The sequence below is a fragment of the Amphiprion ocellaris genome, chromosome 16, assembly GCF_022539595.1.
Source record: "Amphiprion ocellaris isolate individual 3 ecotype Okinawa chromosome 16, ASM2253959v1, whole genome shotgun sequence".
In the NCBI taxonomy this organism is placed as follows: domain Eukaryota; kingdom Metazoa; phylum Chordata; class Actinopteri; family Pomacentridae; genus Amphiprion; species Amphiprion ocellaris.
In genome coordinates this window covers 1,613,455-1,636,913 of record NC_072781.1, presented here as the reverse complement: position 1 = coordinate 1,636,913, position 23,459 = coordinate 1,613,455, and the positions used below count along the sequence as shown (strand labels likewise).

The window sequence follows — 23,459 nt, the reverse complement described above, 5'->3', positions numbered from 1 at the left end:
CTGCCGCCTTCCTCCAGCTCCCCTCTTCTATAATAATCACCTTTACTTTCTCATTTATTCATTTTACTTTGCCTTTCTATCCTCTTCTTCTCTTCCTTCCCGTCTATGCTACTTTTCCTGACCCCTCCTGGACTTTCTTTTCATCTTTGCTTCACTCACAGATGGAAATGAGACCTTTACAAAGAGACTCTTAAAAATACAGAGCTAAAGAGGAGGAGAGAGGTCTGAATTTTCACCACTTAGTCATGTGTGCATTGTTATGTGCTTCTAAGCGCTGTTGTATTCGTGACGTGAGCACATTTAAATATATTTCTCTGCTCTCAGAACAGTGTGAACATACAGAAAGAGAAACACTCCCAGCAGCCAGTAAACACAGCAAGAAACTGACAGAAGCCATGAGAATCAACAATAGCAGGAGGAACAGGAGGCTGGAGAGCAGACTGGAGGGAGGAAACAGAGGAAGAGAAGGAAACGGGGGAAATATTCATGCTTTGTTTCATGTCTGCTGGATTAAATGTCATCGTCAAATTCACTGTGGCACCTTGGTATGCTGGAACACATTAAGTAGTCTGGAAATCACAGAAGGAATACCACACTCCAAAATCTCAAATATGTTTTTTGAACTCAAATGATCTGACTGGATTTCTAAAATACATATATATATATATATATATATATATATATATATATATATATATATATATATATATATATATATATATATATATATATATATATATATATATATATATATATATATATATATATATATATATCTCATTAACAATGGATTTGTTTTTGTTTTTGCCAGCATGCAAAGTCTCAGGACCCTAATTACCTATCATTAATGATACCTGTCAGATTTTCCTTGTTTTGATCAATTACAGAAAAAAAACTATAGAAATGCCAGGAAAAAAAGTATTAATTTCCATGTTAATCCTAAAAACACACACACACAAACAGGCCAAAACTGTAATTCCACATAAAAAAGGTACATTTTTATGTACCTTATATTTTTCAACCCTGCAAAACCCACTGTTGCAAAAATACAAGAGTTTTATTTATTTTTTTGTTTTCTGTTTTGTTTTCTATTATACATACATACATACATACATACATACATACATACATACATACATACATACATACATACGAACATACATACATACATACATACATACATACATACATACATACATACATACATACATACATACATACATACATACATACATACGAACATCTGTACAGTAAGTGGACAATTCAAGAAGCAAAATGTTTCTAATATTTTCCCCCTTTGTGTATGCTAATGGAAAACCACTTTGACCTCAGTAACAATAAAACATACAACAGAATAACCAGCTTTCTGATGATGTTGACTGAAGATGAACACATGGAAAGTGTTTTGCATTTTCTGACTACATCATTCACCTGTAGTGTTATTTTTTTCTGAATTTCAATGATATTTACTATAAAAACCACCACCGCCTCTCACCATTTTCTCTTCTTTTGATTTGACCTTTAAGTCCTTCTACCATCTGCTGCTCTGTGACACTAAATGATAAAAAGCTGATCGTGTCTGACACGTGGCATATGATGCAACACACAAAACCTTAAATCACCTGAATGATGAAGACGTTAATGTGATCTAGAGTCTAGATCTAGAGTTTAACTGTCATATACACAAAATTGTGATGTGACAATGTGCACAAGCCCTTGTCCCAGTTAACAAAGAACATTGCTCATGCTACATAAAATCCCAAATCCCCTCGCCCCATATTTGATCAAGTAAAAAAAGTCAACATCACACCACCACCAAGGCCACTGTTCCATTTAGCTAAATAAAAGAGCTGGAAGCCCTTGGCCTATTTTTCCAATGTTTAACACAGCCGTTAAGAGTTTGCAGCTATTACTTTCACTCCCAAGGACCTCTGGTTTGTTCCACCAAGTCCCTCAACACAAAGAGGATTAGTTTCATTTCACTATAATGCATTCACTTTCAGATAACGCTATAAGAATGACTGCAAAACAGCTAATCTCAGAGGCCTTCATTTTTCTTACACTAACAGCTGACAGATAGAGATCACTGAGGCAAACAGACCGGGGTAGATGCTGCACTCCTGTATCTCCACAGCTAGAGGGAGCTGTAGGTTTGCTGCTGGATTATGCTCTCTAAGGGGTTGTCTTGGTGGATGTGTTGACTGCAGCAGGTGGAGACAGAGCAGGAAGTGAAGATACAAGAGGCCGGTTGTCCCAAACACAAGTCACTGCATTGGTAGGACTGCTAATGTGAAATATCAGGGTGCAGTTTCTGAGGTATTTTTGAGGTATTGTGTGTATTTTAAGTTGTGTAGACTGTACAGATGTCCACAATCTGTGTTAAACCCCAAATGTCATGATAGCTATGAAAGAAAACAAACAAATCTTATGTTTTTCTACATGTCTGTTTTACCTCAGATGCTGCCATAAATCTGGAACGTACTCCGGTTGATCACAGAACTGGACATGGGCCAGCTCTTCTCATCAGAGGAAGAACTTTCTCAAGCGAAGGATGCAATTGGTTCTATCCTCTATGATGCTATGTTGGAAGGCGGTGCCATACCCGACCTCGGAGTCGTCCATCCCGTCCTTCTGGCCAATCACAATGAGGGCTTCGCCACCCAGGCTTCCCTCCAGGAACAACTGAAGCAGGTTAAGACATTAGATTTTAAAGAAAGTGCAACAGCAAGCCCCAAATTTTATCCAAATTTGGATTTATAGTGAACTTTTATGCAACCAATTGGTTTCTTTTGGAGGAAAATAGTACAAAAGATGTAATGTTAGAGATATTTATGACGAACTTTAACTATTTCTACCATTTTGCTTAAAATGCCAGCTCCAAAATTGGTCACATCCCTTGAAACTAGTGCTAATTTTGGAGAAAATGCAGCTTTTGGCAATTTCTACCATGGTCCAGTGCGTTCAAATACACTATAAACTAAAACCAGCTGGGCAAGTAGTTCTCTGGTCATTTACTATCAATTTAAGGTCAAATATAAAATGAAAAAACCAAGGAGCTTGCCATTAGGGTACATGCATATTGTGACGGCCTACAAGATATGGAAAGTTGGTAAAGTCATATCCAAGTGCTATCAAGTGCAACGCAAGGAGCTGCACACTGAAAAACCTTACAAAGGAAGCCATAGGTGGCCCATGTGCTGCCAAGAATGATAATGGAAGAGACCAAGAAGAGTCCAGGGATCACTACCATGACCGTCCTGATAGAATCTGAGCAGCTATAGTACCAATATTTCAAAGCAGACACTGACAAAGGCTGGTCTCCATGGACACAGACGAAGGACAAGGACTCCATTTTTTCAAGACAGGTACACAAAAGCTCAGCTGGACAAAGACCAGAGCTTAGCAAAGGACGGAGAAGCTTTCAACACCAAGAACCCTTCAACACGGTCAATTATGGTGGCGGGAAAGTGATGCTTTGGGGGCAATTTTTTTAGCTGACGAACCAGGAAACCTTGTCAAAGAGAACAATGTTAAGATTGTGGAGGAAACCATCGGACAGTCTGCTGAAAACCTTAGAGCTTGTAACAAGTCTAATATCTGAAACAAACAGCCAGAATGGTCAAGAAATAGTTTACAGGAAACAACATCAGTCCAGACCTGAATCCATCTGAGAGACTGTGAGTGATGGAGAGAAAGCCTTTAACCTCAAAGACCTAGAGGAGTGGAACTAAATCCCAGCAGAGACATGCAGAAAGCTTGGTAGCTATTATAAGAACAGTGGAATTGATGTGATGGCGAATAAAGATGACACTATTCATTGCTGAATGAGGATAGGAACAAAATACATGGAAATATTTGCAATATATCATTAACAACTATAACAAAATGTCTGCGTGAGTCTACAGCCACTTGTTTATGTCATTTTTCACAAAAGGAAACTTATCGGTCAAATAAAAATTTACTATAAATCATACTTAGGAACAAATTGGGGCTTGAATGAATGAGTGTAGCAGCAAAAGAGCAAAACAGTGATGAGCTACAGAAGGTTCCATGTTGTGTTTTGTCTGAAATCAGGTGAAATGCTCATTGATCAGCTTTAAATCCATTCAGCCATGAAGTACAGACGGAGAGTAACAGAAAGAGGAAGAAGATAGTTTTTACCTTGAAACAGTTCAGAAAGCAAAACTGAGCACCGCTTCTGTTAAAGATGGAGTCGTGTTGGGGTTTGGAACGAGGCTGCAGATCAATACAACGGCTGTCGAGCACCAGCATGATGATGATGATGATGATGATGATGATGATGACGATGATGACAGAACGCTGCTCTGTTCTCAAACAGACGAGAGAGCGATCTGCCTCCACTAACGTTTTTATCTTATTGAGAAAGATAATAGAAACAGCAGGCCGGAGTTCTGTCCTCGTTTCAACACGTCGTAAAACTTTCTGCTCGTTTCTCAGCTGCAAGGCGACATCGGGAGCCGTGCGCCCACCTACCTGAGGGACCTGATTGGCCGACTGTCGACCTTCTCGGATGAGCCTCGCCTGGCCGGCCTGGTGGGGCTGGTGGTTACCATGGTGATGGACATGGCCTACACATCCTCCAAACAGCCATCAGGTGTGAAGGGGAGGTCAGCGGGGTCATTGTCGAGCCAGGTGAGGCCCAATAAGGGATAAAGGAAGAGATACGAGTGGTTGGTGAAATGTTATCTGAATATATTCCCATATATATATTTACTGATGTACACTACTGTTCAAAAGTTTGGAGTTATTAAAAAACGTCCTTATTTTTGAAAGAAAAGCATTTTTTTCAATGAAGATAACATTAAATGAATGATAAATCCATTGTAGACATTGTTAATGTGGTAAATGACTATTGTAGCTGGAAACAGCTGATTTTTAATGGAATATCTCCATAGAGGTACAGAGGAACATTTCCAGCAACCATCACTCCTGTGTTCTAATGCTACATTGTGTTAGTTAATGGTGTTGAAAGGCTCATTGATGATTAGAAAACTCTTGTGCAGTTATGTTAGCACATGGAGAAAAGTGGTAGTTTTCATGGAAAACAAAAAAAATCGTCTGGATGACCCCCAAATTTTGAACAGTAGTGTAGTTGCAATCAAAATTATTCAGCTCTGTCAGTGTGTAAAATCATTCTAATCAGGACAAAATTTTATAAGAATACATTAAAAACCTTGGTAAGCAGTCAGAAAACCTTTAGTGATGCTCATTTTAGGGATATGAGAATATTCTGTAGTGCTTACCAGTTGTATTAAAGAAAATTAGGCCCATAGTCAGTAAAACAGAGTGTTCATTAGGCCATATAAAGAGTAAGACCCAGCCAACTTTAACATACAGCTCCCCGTAAAGAGTATTAGAAGTATTACCAGTAATCTATCTTTTTTTTTTTTTTTTGGCCTTTTATGGCTTTATTTGATAGGGACAGTGTAGACAGACAGGAAAGGAGGGAGAAGAGTCAGGGGAAGACCTGCAGCAAAGGGCTGCAAGCAGGAATTGAACCCGGGCCGCTGCATCGGGGACCAGTCCTGTACATGGGTCACCCACTCAACCCGTTGAACTATACGGGTGCCCTACCAGTAATCTATCTTAATGCAGAGCTGATGCTTGCATGTACAAAATGTCACTGTAATCCTGCAGTGACACAAAAGTGCTGGATTATGTCAATCTTTTTTAATATTAAACAACATCCAATAAACGTTTCTGATAGTTGCTTCTCATACCTCTCTTTTAAATTTCTGCAACAGCTTCGAGGTCACTGATATTTTGGCTCTGGAACAGGTGAAGTTCGAGATAACAGATCGATTGAAAGCAGTCAGCTGACCACTCAGGTCTTTCCTGTGGATCTCAGTTCAAAGATAGTGAGATGCTGTCAGAGGTGAACGCATTCTTTATCCCTGAAGGGCTTTGATATTAGAGTCTTTCTTGCTTCATATTCATCTAAAGGCCTTTTTATACCTAAAACATAGACTGATAAAACAACTAAAGTCTTGAATTTGTTGAACTTGTCAGATCTGCAGGAAGCTTTCGTCTTAGTTTGAATCATTTTTAAACATAGCCAGATTTGCAGGTGAAAGAATGAAGCTAAATTTAACATAAAATCCCTTGTGTATCTAAGCAATACATTAATTTAATGACACACACAACTGGAATTATTATCAGATTGACCTCATAATTGTCTTGTGTTGTTGTTAAGTCTGTTAACTTATGCATTCAGACATTATTTTTCCAATTCTTCCTGCTTTGTCTGCAGCAGCTGATTGCTTCTAGCGTGTATTTTATTTTGAAATTCCTCATACTGGTTTAGGACTACACTCTGTTCTTCTTGTCAGAAATATGCAGATCTGGATTCAGAAGCTCTGTGTTGACTAACCAAGTGGAAAACTCCGTTAAACAGACTTCCAGGCCTGGATGTCTTTTTCTTGCCGAGGTTTCATGAAGTTGTTCTGTGTTCAGAAGAGAAGGTGCATGCAGAACACTCAGGCAGACTGCAGGTTAAAAGAATAAAAGAGAACTCAATAAAAGCTTCTGGTGGGTGAAGAGGAACAAAAGCTGGCAGGAAACATCTCAAACAAAGAACGGCTGAGGAATCCAGCTAACAGACAATGTCGGAAAACACAACAAAAAAAGACAACAAATGACAGGTTATTGTTGAAATAAAACCTGAAACAATACGCAGAAAACTCAAACAACAAAACAACAACATGAAGTCCTCACTGTTTATGGCTGTAATTGAAAAAAAAAAATCCACTTGTCATTATGGAGCTCAACTTAAATGGATTCTAAATAATCTGAAAATGTTTAACATGTCAAATATTACATACAGAGCAGGGTTAAATACAATAGTTTTGTTTGCAACTACATGTTTTAGCCACTTGTTTTCATAATCCTGACAATTCAATAAAGATTGGATTACTTATAACCAGCAAAGATTGCTCCAAAAACACTGTGATATACTGCTTGTTTGGATTTCTAACCGCAGCAGAGAGTGTGGGAGCTGCAGGAGGTGATGGAGGAGTATCTGAAGCGCTGCAGGATCAGCCTGAGTGATAAAAACAAACTGATCCAGGACTCCATCAGACTGGAGGCCCAGCTCAGCCTCGTCCTCACCCAGCTGAAGACTTGTCTGCTGGGAGGAGACTGTGACTCCAGGTGAGAGGATGCAGTGAGATAGTGTTAAATGCTGTAGAAGACGCTGTGTTGTGACGTTATTTTGCTGTTATACCTCCAGATCTCTGAGACACTGGGCCAGTGGAGCAGCATTTCACACCCAGATGTTGGTTCATCTGGCTGTTCTTGAGGGCAAAGCTGAGCCTTTATCTGCCAGAGCAGCTCTGGAGCAATACAAAGAAGACCTGGCACAGATTCTACCTGCTTACAGGTAAACGCTGGTAACACACCAGAGATAAGGTTTTTAGTGCCTCCACAGCAGCGTTTTCCTCAGCCGACGTGTACATATGGCATCTTTACATGTTCGTGGGTAACTGGCTCCACAGATCTCACGCATAGATGCCCTCTAGGAAGTAAAGCAGGCTGCAAGTTAGCAAAAATATCTGTTTTCTGACTGCGTGGGCTGGACAGGATTTTTCTCATTTGAGGTGAGAAAACAAGTTCATCTCTGACCCCTCTGGGATTATTTTTTTAAACAAGAAAAGCACTCAGAAAGCGCAGTACTCCACCAAGACTGTTAATTCCCTGAGCTTGCGCTGAGCACAGGCGTGTGTTCTGCATGTGTACGTTATGTACGGATACCGAATTGCGTGACCTAAATATGTAGCGGCCACCGTAAATGGATGGGACTTGGAAACACCCCCACAATTTAATCAGTTGTTCCTTGTATCATTTCCGATAAGTTGGCAGTGGTGGATTTGTAGTAGCAACCATGTGATGGTCAGCAGGCAACTAACAAAGCGTTCACTTGTTGTCATAGTTACGGTGACGCTGTGCCGGCCGTTATATCTCAAAATGATAATCCAAATCCGTTTGTCTGTTTTCGAGTAATGTTGCAGACAGACAGACAGACAGACAGACAGACAGATGCCGATTGTCACATAACTCCGCCGCGTTCCTTGGTAGAGTAATAAATGTTTCAGAATTTACTTTCAAACTGTTCCTGGAGCTACAAGCGTGCAACAAACACAAGCTCACCACGTTAGACAGAAAACACACAGCTCTTCAGTGGAAGCTAATAAAACACACCGACAGTGGAAACTAGCGCCACACACGACCTGCCTGTCTGCAGCTTGCTCCAAATGGAACAGCAGAGACACAAAGCTCATCAGACTGTCAGAAAAGTGGAGCCCTTAACTCTCAGCTTAGACAGTAAAAATACCGTCCTTACATAATCAGAAACTTGAGGAACAAATGGGAGTGAAATGGGAATAAACTTGAAAGCTAAAATGCAAAGCGAGTTTTCGTGAATGAGTGTGAGAGCCGGCAGCTTCCCCGCAATGCTGTGGCTTTGTCTGAGGAGATGAATATGCATTTCTACTCTTATGAAACAAGTTAAGTGCAAAAGTGCTTCATAAAGTGACACTTCTAAGCATGAGTCACTTTTTGCAAGAATAAAAGTTATTACTCGACTGAAAAGTTCTGTTCTCCTCTTTCTAGGCGCTACAAGTCGAATACAATAAGTGTTGTGAAATGTCGAGGGGGTCTTATGGAAGGATGTGATGCCTCTGGAGAGGTTTCAGAGGACGGCAACATGACGGGAATCACTGTGACGGACAGAGAGACAGGACAGAGTGTGACCATCCCTCTATCCAGCATGGAGACAGAGACAGGTAGAGTTTGTTGGAGTAAAACTACTGCTTTCATTGACTTCTATTTAACTGAACTGAGCTGAACTTAACAGGGAGAAGAAGGAGGGACTGTGAGCCCGATGACGCCTCTAAAACAGCGTCCTCCTTCATGAACCTGGACCTGATCACCTCAGATCAATACGCTCAGGCCTACCTGGACCGCCTCTTCTCCGATGAAGGACCGGTGGCAGAGCTGCAGAGCTACTTCACCAAAGCTAGCGAGAATCTGAACACGCTAAGATGCACAAACAAGAAGAAGCTGAGAAATGAGACGGAACAAAGCAAAGGGGAGCATCTTAAAGACCAGACAGAAGGAACAAAAGCAGAACAAAGAGTGGAAAGTAGAGGAAGACGAGAGGACACGGAGGAATGCCGTCAAAGGGATGAAAGTTTGAAACTGAGTATTGTGGAGACGCAGCCTGAAGAAAGCTTCAACCACAGTCAGGACGATGCAACAAGCGAATAAAAGCACAGCAGCCACATCACAGGAGGTCCATCCTCTACTGAAGAAGAGCTACACTCAGAAACATGAAGCAATTCTGCATTTTGAGGTGGACGTTTTGAACCAGATGATTAGCTTTATTAAATGTTCATGAGAAAAACAAAGGTGTCTGGTAGTCTGTGAAGTGTAACACTTGACTCATTTTTAGTCGCACAATGAGTGATAAATTGAAGGAAAAACCAACATAGCGTGTCTTACTCAGGTCTTCTGCCACCTTTTCATTACTGCAAGTTACTGACACTCTAGTAGAAGGATGGAAGACTAATACTTCCCACAGATCTTTGCTCATTTGATGTTTTGATGATGGAGTCTAACACTTTGAAGGCCACAGCATGATTCACATCATTTTTATAGTCCTCAGCTCATCCAATGACCCTTCATGCCCTCTAAGTGGGAACACTGTCATCCTGGAAGAGAACACTCCCATTAGCAGAGAAATGTTTCCTCATAGTATAGACAAGATCACTCACAACAACTCTGCATTGATTTTGCAGTGAGTTTTTCCTCAAAGGGACCAAATGCCCACAGAATGCCCCCACAGCCCAACCGAGCCACCGGATCACCTCACTGTAGGGGTAAACAGTTCAGGTTTTTCCTGTAACTCATTGCCCATGGGTAGCTACAGACAAGTCATCTGTGCAAACCCAAGATTTCCCTTCTGTTAACGGAATCAAATAGAAAAAGGATGCTGTTATGATTCCAACCTCTAGGGTCAGCTGGATGGAACAAAAATCACCACGTTATTGGTTTGGGAAAGCAATTTGTTAGTGGCAAATTAACACAAAAGGATAGTGATAATACAAAGAAAACAAGACCGGTGGGTGCTGCTAAATCAGAGAACCAAATAAAACCAAATGAAGGCTAACAGAGTTTACAAACCAGCTAAAGAAATACAAAACAACTTAACCCCTTAGCCAAAACCAAAACACAGTAGCAACACCCACCACAAGTAACAGAAACCAATAAATGAATGAATAGTGCACGGAACTAACTAGACAAAACTAGTGCCTCTAATGACACACATTTAATACACAATATACGAAGACTGAAGGTGCGAATAGCTTCTAATGAAGTTAGCGGACTGCTAACGGGAGCTACAATTTCCACTGAGACTGGAGGCTCCTCACCAAATCAGCATCCGCCAACAGAAGCTCTAAATGTCCGTAGTCACTCCTCAGTGGATACAGAATTAAGGATTAAACGGTGTTAAAACATGAAGCCAACAGACAAGAAAACTGTGGTTCCTCAAATGGCCGCTTGATATTGTTTTCAAAAGCAAGTCAGTCAGGTTCACGACAAAACACAACAAAGACATCAAAATTGATGTGCAAAGGTAATAAAATGAAAATGTCAAAACACTAAGAACAAGTCCTAAAAGATCATATTTCCATGGTATTTAAAAGACGTTTGAAGTCCTCCAGGGGAATCAAGTTGGACTCTTCAGACTCTGCTGTATTGAGTTCCAGGTTGAGGCAGCAGATTAAAAAAAAAGGGTGTTTGCCGAGTTCTGTGCGGACCGAGGGGACGGTGGAAGTAATGAAGTCCTGGGAACGTAGACCATTGCTGAACTCTTTAGGTGACATGAAGGCTCCACCTCACTTTTTGCTCAGAAGTCAGGACCTACCAAAATGGTGAAGTTACCTCTCTTAACTTCAAAACTTAAACCTACAGTTGACGTTACTGGGAGTTTGCCATCTTTATATACAGTCATTCAATGCAGACCTTATATTTCGGGTCCGAGCACCAAATGGTGTGAAGACCATATTGAAACCCATGGATTTATTATTTCAAACATTTACTACGGAGAGTACGTGTCACTTACAGCTATGAAATTTGGTAGACATATGTAACTCCTCAAGACGCACAAAAATGTAATTGACAACCATACCCAAAACACAACAGGAAGTCGGCCGTTTTGAATTATGTGTCATATTTTGGACGATTTTGGACCAATTTTTGCACTTTTTCAAAAGCTCTAAACTCAATGAGGGTAACTCCGACAGAGCTGAAATTTGGCCAGGATGTACAGCAGGCATGGGTGATCAAAAGTTATTAAAATACTCCGCAAAAGTCTGAGGGTGTGAAATGGCGGCCCCCAGAATTTCGACATTTCGCCATGAAAGAGGAAATGCTGTGTAACTGGCCTGTAGATGCTCTAATCTGCCTCAGCCTTTACATGTGTGATCAGAGTCTGACCCTCATCACATCCATAGGCCAAAATACACTCTCAGTTGCAGCGCCACCTGGTGGACATGCTTCGATTCACTGACCAGCAAGGATACAAGGACCCGATCAACGCTGCTTTACTGTTGGAACCTACATAGAAGTTGGTTATGTTGATACATCTGGCAGTAAAGTGACTTTTCACACCAGTTATTGTGGAAGGATCAGAGTGCGCTGGCAGCATGTGGTGCAAATGTCCTCCTGTTAGCATCTTAGCAACACCTCCACCTTTACTGTCATGTGGATGCAGGAAGTGTCAGCACCACCTCTGCACTCAGCCCACAGCAGACAGGAACATCAGATTCTTTGAGATCTTTAGCCCGTATTTGGACATGGCATATTTTCTGATGTGAATTAAGAGGTTTGCAGTCAGTGTTGGAGCAGCGTAACCATGGCAAAACACGTTTCCATGGTTACTGATTGCTGCATATTTCTTGTTTGGTGTTTGCTTATAAATGTAAACTTCACCTTGAAATAAAATAAACACACTGATGTGAATGTTTTTGTCTTTCTAAATGCTTTCTTATTATTTTAGTCGGTAAAAAACCCAATTCAAAACACCCAATTCAATGCTGTTTTCTTGAAAGGTCACCTGTACAGCAACCTTGCCAACACACCTCTGTGGGAAGGAAGGGGGACAGTCTGAGTGATGTCCACAGGAGAGGTGGCACTTTTCCTTAAGTGTTTCTCACTTAGAAAGGTTGAAAAGATGCTTTCTGTCTATATTACGATGCAGCGAGTGGGTGAGCGGCGCAGGAAACAGCTCTGATGTGGCGTCGCTGCAGCGTTGTGTGAATGTCAGGCCGGGAGGGAGTGTGTGGATTTCTGTGTGGGTGTGTTGGCATGAGTGTGTGAGAATGCATGCATGTCTGAATTTAAAAAAGACGTGAAGAATCCAGGCAAAATGTGGCGTGAATTTAAAACGTGATTGTGTTTGTGCAGAAGAGGAAGGTGTGTGAGTGACTTGGAGGATAAAGGGGTGAGTGGCTGATGGCTCTTCAGCATGTGTGTGTCGGGTCTCGCTATTGGCCGATGAGTCACACTTCACAGCTCTAGTTACTGCTCTGTGCTCTGCTAATGCTGTCTGATTGGCGTTATTACTCTCGCTCTTTTATTCCCTTCCTCTCGCCCTCTTTTTCTTTCACCGGCTATCTGCTGAGCGTGTCATTATTATTCAATAAAATGAAAATCAGACCAGCCTTATAAGCACAAAGCCGGTAGAGTTTATCTACAGTTTTTTCTCTTGTGCAGTGTAGTTTTCCCAATCCCTCTCTACATTCCAGCTCTTATCTTGAGAAACAGTCCTTCCTTTAGAACAGAGGAGTCAAACTCATCTTAGTCCAGGTTCCACATTCAGCTCAGTTTGATCTCCAGTGTTCCACACCAGTAAAACCACAGCATAGCCTATAAAGGACCACAACTCCAAATGTTTCCTTTGTTTTAGTGCAAAAAAGTACATTCTGAAAATGTTCACATTTAAGGAATTCTCTTTTTTACAAAACATCATGAACCTGAAATTTCTGAAGAAAAATAAGTTCAATTTCAGCAACATTCAGCCTCAGTTTATCATTTCCACATTACAACTTCCAGATCACAGAGTGTCTACAAAGGAACACAACATTTAGTCATCTGGAACTGAATGATGCATTTTACTTTATGATCAAAACGACAAAAGTCAGACAAAAAAAAGACAAAAAACAACAAAAACAAGACAAAATATTACAAAAATGAGACACAAAAATGTCTTTTTTGTCTAATTTTTGCCGTTTGTCTCATGTTTTTGTCATTTTGTTTCTCATTTATGTCGTTTTGTGTCTCGTTTTTGTCGTTTTGTGTTTTCTTTTTGTCTCGCTTGTATTTTTTGTCCTTTTTTGTCATTTTGTGTTTTGCTTTATTTGTCATTTTTTGTCTCATTTTTGTCTTTTGTCCATTTTTTTGTGGCATTGTAACTTTTCTGTCTGATTTTCTGTCTCTTTTTTGATTTGTTTTGTGTCTTTTTTTGTCACTGTGTCTCGCTTTTGGAATATTTTGTCTTGTTTTTGGTATTTTTTATTTGACTTTTGTCGTTCATCTCATGTTTTTGTCGTTTTGTGTTTTCTTTTTGTCTCGCTTGTGTTTTTTGTCTTATTTTTGTCATTTTGTTTTCAGCTTTTTCGTTGTTTTGTGTTTTAATGAAAAATTCTAAAAAAAAAAAAATCATAGTTTCCAGCTTCTTGAATGTGATTATTTTCTAGTTTCTTCACTTGTTGGTGACGATAAACTGAAGATTGTTGGGTTGTGGACAAAAAAGAAGGGCTTTTAGGAACACTGATGGACACTGTTCGCCTTTCTTTTCACATTTCATCCATCAAAACCCAGCAAATTACTGATAACTGACATTGTTTAGTTGTATCTCCTGCTGTCCTCATCAAAGCAGCTCCACCTGAAGGCTCCTGCTTGTACAGGTGTCGTCTGGATCTGTGCATCTTTACGTCTGCCTCATTAAGGGCGTGTTGACATGTTGAGCAGGGCTGTGTGTGTTAGTCACAGTGTGTGTCTGTGCTTATATACTGCATTTGGTTGTCGCGAAAGCGTCTCCGCAGCAACGGAGAATCGCCACAGTAACTCGACATCATCACATCGCCCACAGCCTCTCAGCAGAGAACAGTCGCTGACACAGAGTAACCTGCTGTCGAGTGTGTGTGTGTGTGTGTCAGTGGTTGTGTTAGCTGATGCTGAGTGTGTGCGCTCATGTGTGGGCGTCTGCAAGTCAAAGAGAGGAGGACTCAGTGATCAACTTCTGCCCAGCGAAAGGGTGGAAGACGAGCAGGACGAGTGAGACAAGAAACAGAGAGAAGGAGGCTGAAAGAGCAACGGAGGTAGAAAGAGACATGAGGATGGAAGAAGAGAAAAGACAGATGTTCTGTGGAGAGAAAATGAACAGAAATAGGGAGTTTGAGAAAGAATAAGGATGGTAAGCATCTGGGTCAATATATAACTGATGGATTATTGAAGTCCATGGGGTAAATCTGCATACATTTTTATTAAAAGTTAAAAAAAACACGAATGTTTTTATGTTCATTATGATCATGTCTTTACAAATTCCATAATTATTTATGATGTAAACAATCACTTATTAATAAAAAATGACTGGATATCACTAAAATGTCAACTAAATAACCATCTGAATTTAATACCAACCACCTTCTAATTAGCTAAACAATAATAAAATGAGTTTATTCAGAAATAGTTTGGATTGTGTTCTTTTTATTAAGTTGAGCTAATCATGACAGATATTTCTTTTTTGACAATATATCAAATTTTATATGGAAAATAACGAATTAAATCTAAATTTTCACAAAATACTATACCATGACATTTTTTGACGCTTTTACGACATACTATACTATTACTATTTGAGGCATTGAGCACCTGAACCGACACCACAATGCTAATGTTCACTCAAAGGGAATCATTGGGTTTGTTGGGTTTCTTGCTGTGATGCATTTTAACGTCTTGACCTCACTGTGTGACGTGCCACAGGTCGGCTGATGTTGTGAACTGGTGTGATATAAATAAAGTTGAGTTGAACTGTTAGTGCACCTGTGGTCAGTGCTCAGTAGTGCTAACTTGAACTTTTATGTGACACAAACCACCCTGACTTCAAAGCACACCTGAGGCCCAGAGGGAGGGTAAACTTTCTTCAGGCTGGATGAAATAAACTGACAGCAAAACACAGGACACAAAGGAGAAAAATATGGTGTTACTTTCCTATCTTTAATCAACAGTGTGGTCTTTCAGTTTGCAAGCATCGTTTCTTAATTTTGTCATGTTGTCCCTGAAAACCCTGCCCTGTCTTTCCAACAGCCGCTGCTCTGATTAAAAACTAGCATCTTGGTTTTAATCCGTCCTTTTATGTAGCTCTACCTAACAGTTATAAAAAGAACTGATGGGTGTGAACTTTGCTGGCGGGAAACCAAAAGAGATGCCTGAAACACTGCAGAGAGCTTCATATCACACTGCACAGTCATTTTATCCATCATCATTATAGAAAAGCATTGATTAGTGCAGCTTCAAGAGCTGAATATGACTAAAGTGTTAAAGCACCACACTGGTGGTTGAGCATGTTGTAGCCCATTAATTCCCAACTACATACACTTTACATTATCGCAGACCCATACAGGCTCTCAGATTGATTTCCTACCTTCAAGGCAGCTGTTGGATTCATTTCATTTCACCAAAGGAAAATTAACTTTCACTGACTTGGAACTTTCTTGAAATAGACAATCAATCACAGTGAAGTTTATCTTTCAAAGGGTCATTATTGTCAGCTGTGACCAGGAACTATTGGTGTGATCATCACGTTTCAGATTCTCAGAGTTTTGCTGACCAGATGTTAGGGCAGCCAAAATCACATTTTCCTCTTTTTCTGGTGGTCATTTAACCCTGATTTTCCAATAAAAAATTATTGTATTAATGCAGGACTTTTGGAAGCTGATTGTAACATCCTCTCCCAATATAAAAGATGAACTGTTTCTATAAGTCTTTACCTGTACTTTGTTTTTTCTATTTTTTTTTAGCAATTTAAAGTTATTTTACAAATGTTCCCTTTTGATTAAATTACAGATACTAACTAATAAAATCATTGAAGAAAGTAACCTCATTTACATAACAGACCAAAACTGTACGTAATATTTAGTCCAAAAATCTGTGTTTTTACAAATGGTGATTCAATCTTTTAGAATGTTGTACTGTAAAATTGCACTGTTTTGATACTATTTGTATCCAAATAAACAAAAAAAAGAGAGAAAATTATAGTATAAGAAAAAAATACTTAGTTACAAGGAAGCAGTTTTGTAAGGTAAGGCGTATGGTAAGTAATTTTTTTTCCAATGTTGATTTAAATTGCAGATTGTATCAAGTAAAATCACTTAAAAAAGTATTAATTTATGTTTTACTGTATCAGCTCAACCACAAATCGGCAAAAATATCATTATTTTATAGATATTTGTTATTTTCACAGATTTTACAGTTTCTGAACATTTGAAAATTACAATGTTGAATGCATTTATTCTGCTACTTTTATTCTAGAGATTTATGTCTTTATTTTACATTGCAGATATTTATTCAGGCTTTCTTTTTCCTTTTCTTTTTCTTGTTCCCATATTGACAGTTATCAACTTATCTCTTAAGTGATAGCTTTTGAATCACAGTAGGATTCTTATGTGGTGTGTTTTGAACTGGAATATCTTTAGGTAGACTATGTCGTTTATGGAAAATATAACTTATTGTAATAGGAAACCATTTAATATGCACCTATTATTACCTAATATGCATGACTTGTAGTCAAGGAACACACAGAAACACACAAGCTGCCCCCCCCCCCCCCTCAGTGTAACAATCATGATATATTTCAACAAATTATATTCAATTTCTGGACAGAACACGAAGGGACCAAAAACAGAGCCTTGGGGTGCTCCATACATGAGAACATGTGAATGTTGATGGACAGATAGAAGTTTAAGTGGCAAAAGACATATAAATAGTGCATGCAAAGTTCCAGATTCAGTGTCATCATACAGTCTCTGATCCTCTTCAGAAGTATATTATGATGTATATAGTGTTCTGAATCTTTATCTATAAGGTTGTTCATATATATCAATATACTTCAGCCCTATACTTGTTTACTTCTTCGTTGTATCTGATGATTAAAGGTTGAGACTGTTTTCAAACACGCCTGGAATCAGACAGAAAGGTTAAGGCTGATGCGTAAAACTCATTAAATCTATCTACTAGATCTGAGAAATGTGTAAAGGCTGTTCTAAGTTCACAGTTCTATTTGCCAAAGAGTTAAATATATTATACTTGCAGCACCACAAATCAACGTTACATTTCAAGCAGGTCTCTGTCAGCTGTTTGACAGTACATTGCTGTTTGGAAATCTGTGTGCAAGTCTGCCAGTTATTGTTATTCCAGTGCTGAACAAGCTGTCATCGTTGACCTCGGAGACAGGACAGAATAATGTCTGACTCAGAGACAGAAATAAGTAAGAAATGTATGAAGGTGGTGTGTGGACCAAATGGATGTCTAGACTGTAAAATGATGTTAAGTTGACATTTTAAGGCATAAATAGTCAACGTGGACCGTGGGTGTACACAGGCCACTCTCACCACTTAAAGCTCTCCAGAGAAAAGATTTGCTTAAAGTGCAGCACTTGTACAAGAAGTGGCATTAAATACAAATATATAAACAGACACACAATCTCATCAACCCACGCAAAGATGCTCTACCCGCCATTATGATCCCTGCAAGACTCAACACAACCTCGGTCGTGTCTCAGCTGAACACACGGACGTTTCTAATTCATCATCTTATATAAATGCAGGTAACAGCATACTCCCAGAATATCCCAGTGCTGCTTTAACTGACACAGATATTTTCAGTTATTTTGCTGTGCTAACTGAAACTAGACAAGACACTGACCTATTTTACAGAGCCCAAATTATGCTTTTTCTCTTTCTTAATATGTGGTAAGGTTCAGGAAAATGTCATGCTTTAGAGGACACTTTAACTGCTTGGTTAAGGTTTGTAAAAAGATCATGGTTTGGGTTAAAATACTTTTACAAATTTGTTACATTATTTAGAAAACTCTCCAAGAACAATAACATTGTAGGGTCTTTTGTTAATATAGTCAGGTAAAGTTGTATTTTAGATAATTTTTGCAGGGTTTAAATCTTTGATACGTAAATTATTAGGGTAACATATACACACATGTATATATATATATATATATATATATATATATATATATATATATATATATATATATATATATATATATATATATATATATATACATACACACACGGGTGTGTATATCTATCTGTCTGTCTGTCTGTCTATATATATAGTATGTTAGAATTTCTTAAACAGCATGTGACAGATCGACAGACAGACAGACAGACAGATAGACAGATAGATAATGGTATTACATGCTGCAGTACTGTACCATATGGGGAAAATGTTTTTTTTTAACATTTAAGTATATAAAGATATTCTAGTAGATCTTAAAGATAAAACCTGTAAGTACGCATAATAAGAGTTCTTTAAAAGGTGCAGAATGTAAACAAGTTTCTGACCAAATAGGTGAAAACACCTGTTGCAAGAGAGGCTTTTGACATTTTACTGTGATTTTGAGTACTTGAGTCCAATTTCGTATTTGTTGATTGAGTCCAAATGAGATACGTCCGCATCAAAAAGCCAATATTTCATTGGAAAAACACAAATAAAATGATCAAACAGGTGGAAAAATAACAATAAAAAATACTAGAGTGTGTTAAAATCCGGATCAAGGTGATCTTATTTAAATCACTGTGAAAAAGGTGAGGAGCAGGAGAAACATTTCATTCTGACAGATGTACCATTATTGCAAAACCTTTGAAATGTTGTCAAGGAAACCGGAGACAAAGCACTTTTTCTCGCTGCTATTTTCAATTTAGACATTTTGTAAGCCACTTGAAGCAAATACGAGTATGTTCCAAGGTCTGTATTGAATATAGGTGAATATAGACCACAGGAAGCACAAGAGACGTCAGAACTTATAATAAAAATACTTTGGCACTTGTGTGAGACCTTTGACTGTTTCTTAGCTGAACTTTTTTATTATATAGGCTTGTCTTGGGCAGTGGCAGGCAGCTAAAACAAAGAGGAGTGAACAGTCAGGAGGAAATCAAAGCCGTTGCTGTTGTTTCTCAGTAAGTGCTGGTGTGTAGTTTGACAGCCGGCGCCGACTTTCTGACAGTTTGGGGCTTTATTCGGCATTCAGGAGCAACCGTGCACGCACGCATGCACGGACACAAATTCACAATCATTTCCCGGCATGCTAACCTTCAAGCCGAGGGGCCGTCCGGATAACAACCTCTCTGGAAATCAGATGTGACAGCCTAATGAGGTTTCAGACAGACACAGCGGCAGGCGAGTAATGAAAAAAAAACCCTGAACACAAGTAGCGACATAAAACACACAGAAACTCACTGCTGACTCACTCATACAACGTCAAAAACAGTCTTTTCAAATGGCCAAATACCAGACACACTTGTTTATAATAAATTCAAATAAAAAAAAAATCTCCCAAACAGGGGCAGGATTTAATTGTAATGGGGAGAATCCATCACTCTGCATGCAGAGAACGGCCTCGATCCATCATGATGGCAGCCCAGGAGGAGGAAATAACGGAGCACGACTCATCTATCAGTCAGCTGCTACAGGACAGGAAAGACTTTCTGCTGACCGTCTGTGCAACTTTCCATCTTTCTGTGTGTTTCTTTAACATCTCTGCAGGTTCTAGTGTTCTTTTAACTGTGAGCATTGACTTCAAGGCATCAGGTTAATTTCCTTTAACAGCAAATGCTTGACATTGGTTGTTTTTGTTTCTATCCCATGATAAATCATTGACATTTTTGTCAAGAAAATAACAATTTAAAGCAAAATTTTACATGTATTTGGCAAGAAAAGGAGGGATCTTTCAAAAAATACCAACCAGGATTCTACTGGGAGGATCAATCCCTATTAACTTAGACATTAGAGGTTTAGATAAAACAGTGATCATCAGCATAGTAACAGTGAGATGTTCTGCATTTTAGTAGATCTGCTGAACACCTGTATGAATAACAGGACCTGAAGACCTATTCAGATCCTTTGCTTAAGAAAAAACACAAATACCTCACTATAAAAATACTCCATGACATATAAAGGTCTTCCATTTAAGTAAAAAAACTGAGTATTATCAGTAAAATAGACCTAAAATATGACAAATTAAAGTCTTTACTGTGCAGTAAAATGGTTTCTGTCAGTATTTTCATATATGTTTTTGATTAATATTATTGATGCACATGTTGCATTTTTTTTGCTGTAGATGTTTAAGTTTGAACTTGTTTTAATTACGCTATATGATGTGTAGTTTAATCTACAGCACTGCTTTTTATTCTAATAGACCATCAAATATGTGTAGAGTCCCTGTCCTCTGGGAGCCATGCAGCTCTAAAAAGTCAGCTTTTCATGAGCTCAGAAAAATAGACAATGGCAATGCATTTCACAGCTACACTGAGCTATTTTCTCCTTAATATTTAATATATCAACTCATAAACAAACACTTCAACAATCTCTGAATTTATCACAAACATTGAAAATCACCAAAATGAAGATGCATGGTTTTCACTGGACAGGAATTTTAAGAAAATGTGTACATTTAAAAGTACCTAAAGCTGTCAGACCAATGTAAAAACAAGATTTGAGATGCAGTGGAGTGAAAGTATAAAACTACCTCAAATTCTTGCTTGAATATAGGAATACTGTTGAGTAAAAGTACTTACATTGTGACGGTGGGCAGCAGCTGTAGGTGACTGAAGCCGGTGAATGAAGCAGGTGATTCCAATCAGCTGATTTAAGCAACAGGTGTGAATGTAAAAAACACACACAAAAGCTTCCTCCAGGTCTTTGTCTCAGGAGATTTTTTTGACTTGTCAAATTAGGAAAAGTTCAGGTGTCACTAATAAAATTAACAGCTGTCTCCTTCTATTCAAGTGTCCATGTGAGGCATGAATAAAACCAGAACCCTGAAGCCTTGTTCACGTGTGCATTGGTGTTGTTTTTAAATTTTACCTGTTTTTTTCAGTCACTGCAAATGGATGTTTTGAAAAGCTGAACATGTTCAGGAACTCCATTTGTAGTGAAAACAGATTTTTCGGTTTGTGATGTTGGAGTGTGCCACTTGCTAACAGGTCTTTTTGTCGTGTGTACAGAACAGTAACTCTTGGAATATATTGAGGAACAGAAGCATCAGAATTAGCTTCCACACACGACTCCCTCCTTCCTTTATGTGGCTCTTATATGGGTCAGTATATAATTTGGGGATTTTTTATAACATAGTTGAGATTTTTGCTGTTTTCAGGCCAAAAATCAACCTATAACCAAACACCACACGGCATTTTAGAGAAAGATTCTTCTAAATATTATATATACAACTAAGTAAAACTGGATTGTAAAGTTATTTCTACAATTATTGTAGTAAACCTGTTGACTACTTTATATTAAATAACTCAGAAAGCCTTGGAGTCTGGCCAGTCTTTTCTTCAGGAGGAAATGACATCATGTGGAGCAGGTCATGTGATCTGGAATTAACACACTTCCTGGAGAGGTGTTTTTGTAATGGGGAACTTAGTGGAAAGGGATTTAATTTGTTATTATCCATATAAAATGTGATATATTGTGCTTACCTCTATCTGAGTTATAAACGCTGAGAAGAGGAGGTGATAAACTGTGTTTTTTTTGCTGCTGTACTTTATCATGTACTGCGATGCACTTTATCCTGTTTTTATTTGACTATATTCTGTCTTGCTGCTGCCGACAGTTTGCACTGAATTATACTTGACTACATGAATGACCAAGACTGCTGCTAGTGTCCATGTCAATCCTATGTTTCGTGTGATATTTATCGTCTTCATTTATTTTATTATTTATGGTTTTTTTTTTTATTGCGTTTTTACTGTTTTATGTGGTTTTTACTTTTTCAGTTTGTTAGTTTTTATTATTTTCTTACTGGAACGCTTGTGTAAACTGCTGCAAAACAAATTGTCCTTCAAGGGACAAATAAAGTTGAGTTGATATTGCCAAAAAAGAAATATCTGTCATGATTATGTCAACTTAATAAAAAGAACACAATCCAAACTATTTCTGAATCAGCTCATTTTATTATTGTTTAGCTCATTAGAAGGTGGTTGGTATTAAATTTAGATGTTATTTAGTTGACATTTTAGTGATAGCCATTCATTTTTTATTAAGTGATTGTTTCCATAATAAGCTCCTGCTGAGCCTACTAGAAGGTAGAGGATCCAACTGACACATACTATGTAGAATAATGGGTGGTGATAATGCTCATTTATCAGGGTGAGGACGTCCAAATTGGATGTCAACATGGCTTTAGGTTTAAAGCCTATTGGTTTAACTTGTGACAACACTTTACTAGTGTTTTTGTTTTTTGCAGAGTTTTATGAGAACAGAGGAGGAAAAACTTTTAATATACATCAGTTTACACATTAACACCGACACAGGCCATCAGTAAATTAGTTTACTAACCAAAAACAGAGGTTCTTTCATTTAAGACCCAACAGCTCTCAACACATTAACAGAATAACTTAATAAAACTAAATTGTTGTTATATAACATTACCTAATTGAATATAAATGGAGAAAGCTGTAAATAAAATTGCAAAAAATAGAGTAAAATTGGGTTTTTTTCATCAGAACTGACAAATCCACCCCGAATAAAACTTCCAACAAACAGCACTAAAGCAGCGCATTAGCTGAAAACGAGAACCACTCTGTCCAACTTATTTAAACCTGCCACGATACAGATAGCAGACCTAATTAGTGCATTTAATCATCGCTAATGTTCCATCCTTTGGTAGACTGAAAGTAACTTCTAATAATCCAAATGAATAACTCCTTTAGAATTCTCTGTCAAAGATAGATTGGTAAATATGTGCGTTAAAGGGAAGTAGCAAACGGAGATAATACATGAAAAACCGTCAGAATTAATCAGCGGTGATGCAGCCGTCGCCTCCCTCTCTGACACAGAACAAATCAGATGACAGTTAACGATGTCATCCATTCACATAAATGTCATTTCCATCATCTACAGTCAGAATATAGAAAAGAAAATGGATTGGAGGTTGAGGGTATGAGAAAGGAGCCACATGCTGAAGAGCAATTCCTATTTGTAAATGTAAACGCTAATTAGCATAATAATGAAGCTTTTATATTGAAGCTTTTCAGTGGAGATTTGATGCAACACACACACACACACACACACACACACACACACACACACACACACACCTACACACACACACTGAGTAGAAAGGCAGTGGACTCACAGGG

The 23,459-nt window shown here is 38.6% G+C and overlaps 1 protein-coding gene across 3 annotated transcripts; it reads left to right on the top strand.

Moving 5' to 3' along the window:
* The first annotated feature begins 2,209 nt into the window (after nt 1-2,209).
* Nucleotides 2,210-12,042, top strand: LOC111571451 (uncharacterized). Of its 3 annotated transcripts, none has more exons than XM_023274621.3 (7): nt 2,210-2,275; nt 2,458-2,691; nt 4,459-4,653; nt 7,001-7,170; nt 7,250-7,399; nt 8,629-8,801; nt 8,873-12,042. In XM_023274621.3, the coding sequence occupies exons 2-7, from the start codon at nt 2,506-2,508 to the stop codon at nt 9,283-9,285; spliced, it is 1,287 nt and encodes a 428-aa protein (XP_023130389.2). In that variant the 5' UTR covers nt 2,210-2,275; nt 2,458-2,505; the 3' UTR covers nt 9,286-12,042. The 3 variants fall into 3 exon arrangements, with proteins under 3 accessions (XP_023130389.2, XP_023130371.2, XP_023130378.2); XM_023274603.3 differs by having other exon boundaries at nt 2,238-2,327; XM_023274610.3 differs by having other exon boundaries at nt 2,243-2,316.
* Nucleotides 12,043-23,459: the final 11,417 nt, after the last annotated feature.

Coding starts and splice junctions, on each gene's coding strand:
- LOC111571451 (XM_023274621.3), top strand. CDS start 2,506: ATGGGCCAGCTCTTCTCATCAGAGGAAGAACTTTCTCAAGCGAAGGAT. Junction 2,692..4,458: donor TCCAGGAACAACTGAAGCAG/GTTAAGACATTA, acceptor CTCGTTTCTCAG/CTGCAAGGCGACATCGGGAG. Junction 7,400..8,628: donor CAGATTCTACCTGCTTACAG/GTAAACGCTGGT, acceptor TCCTCTTTCTAG/GCGCTACAAGTCGAATACAA.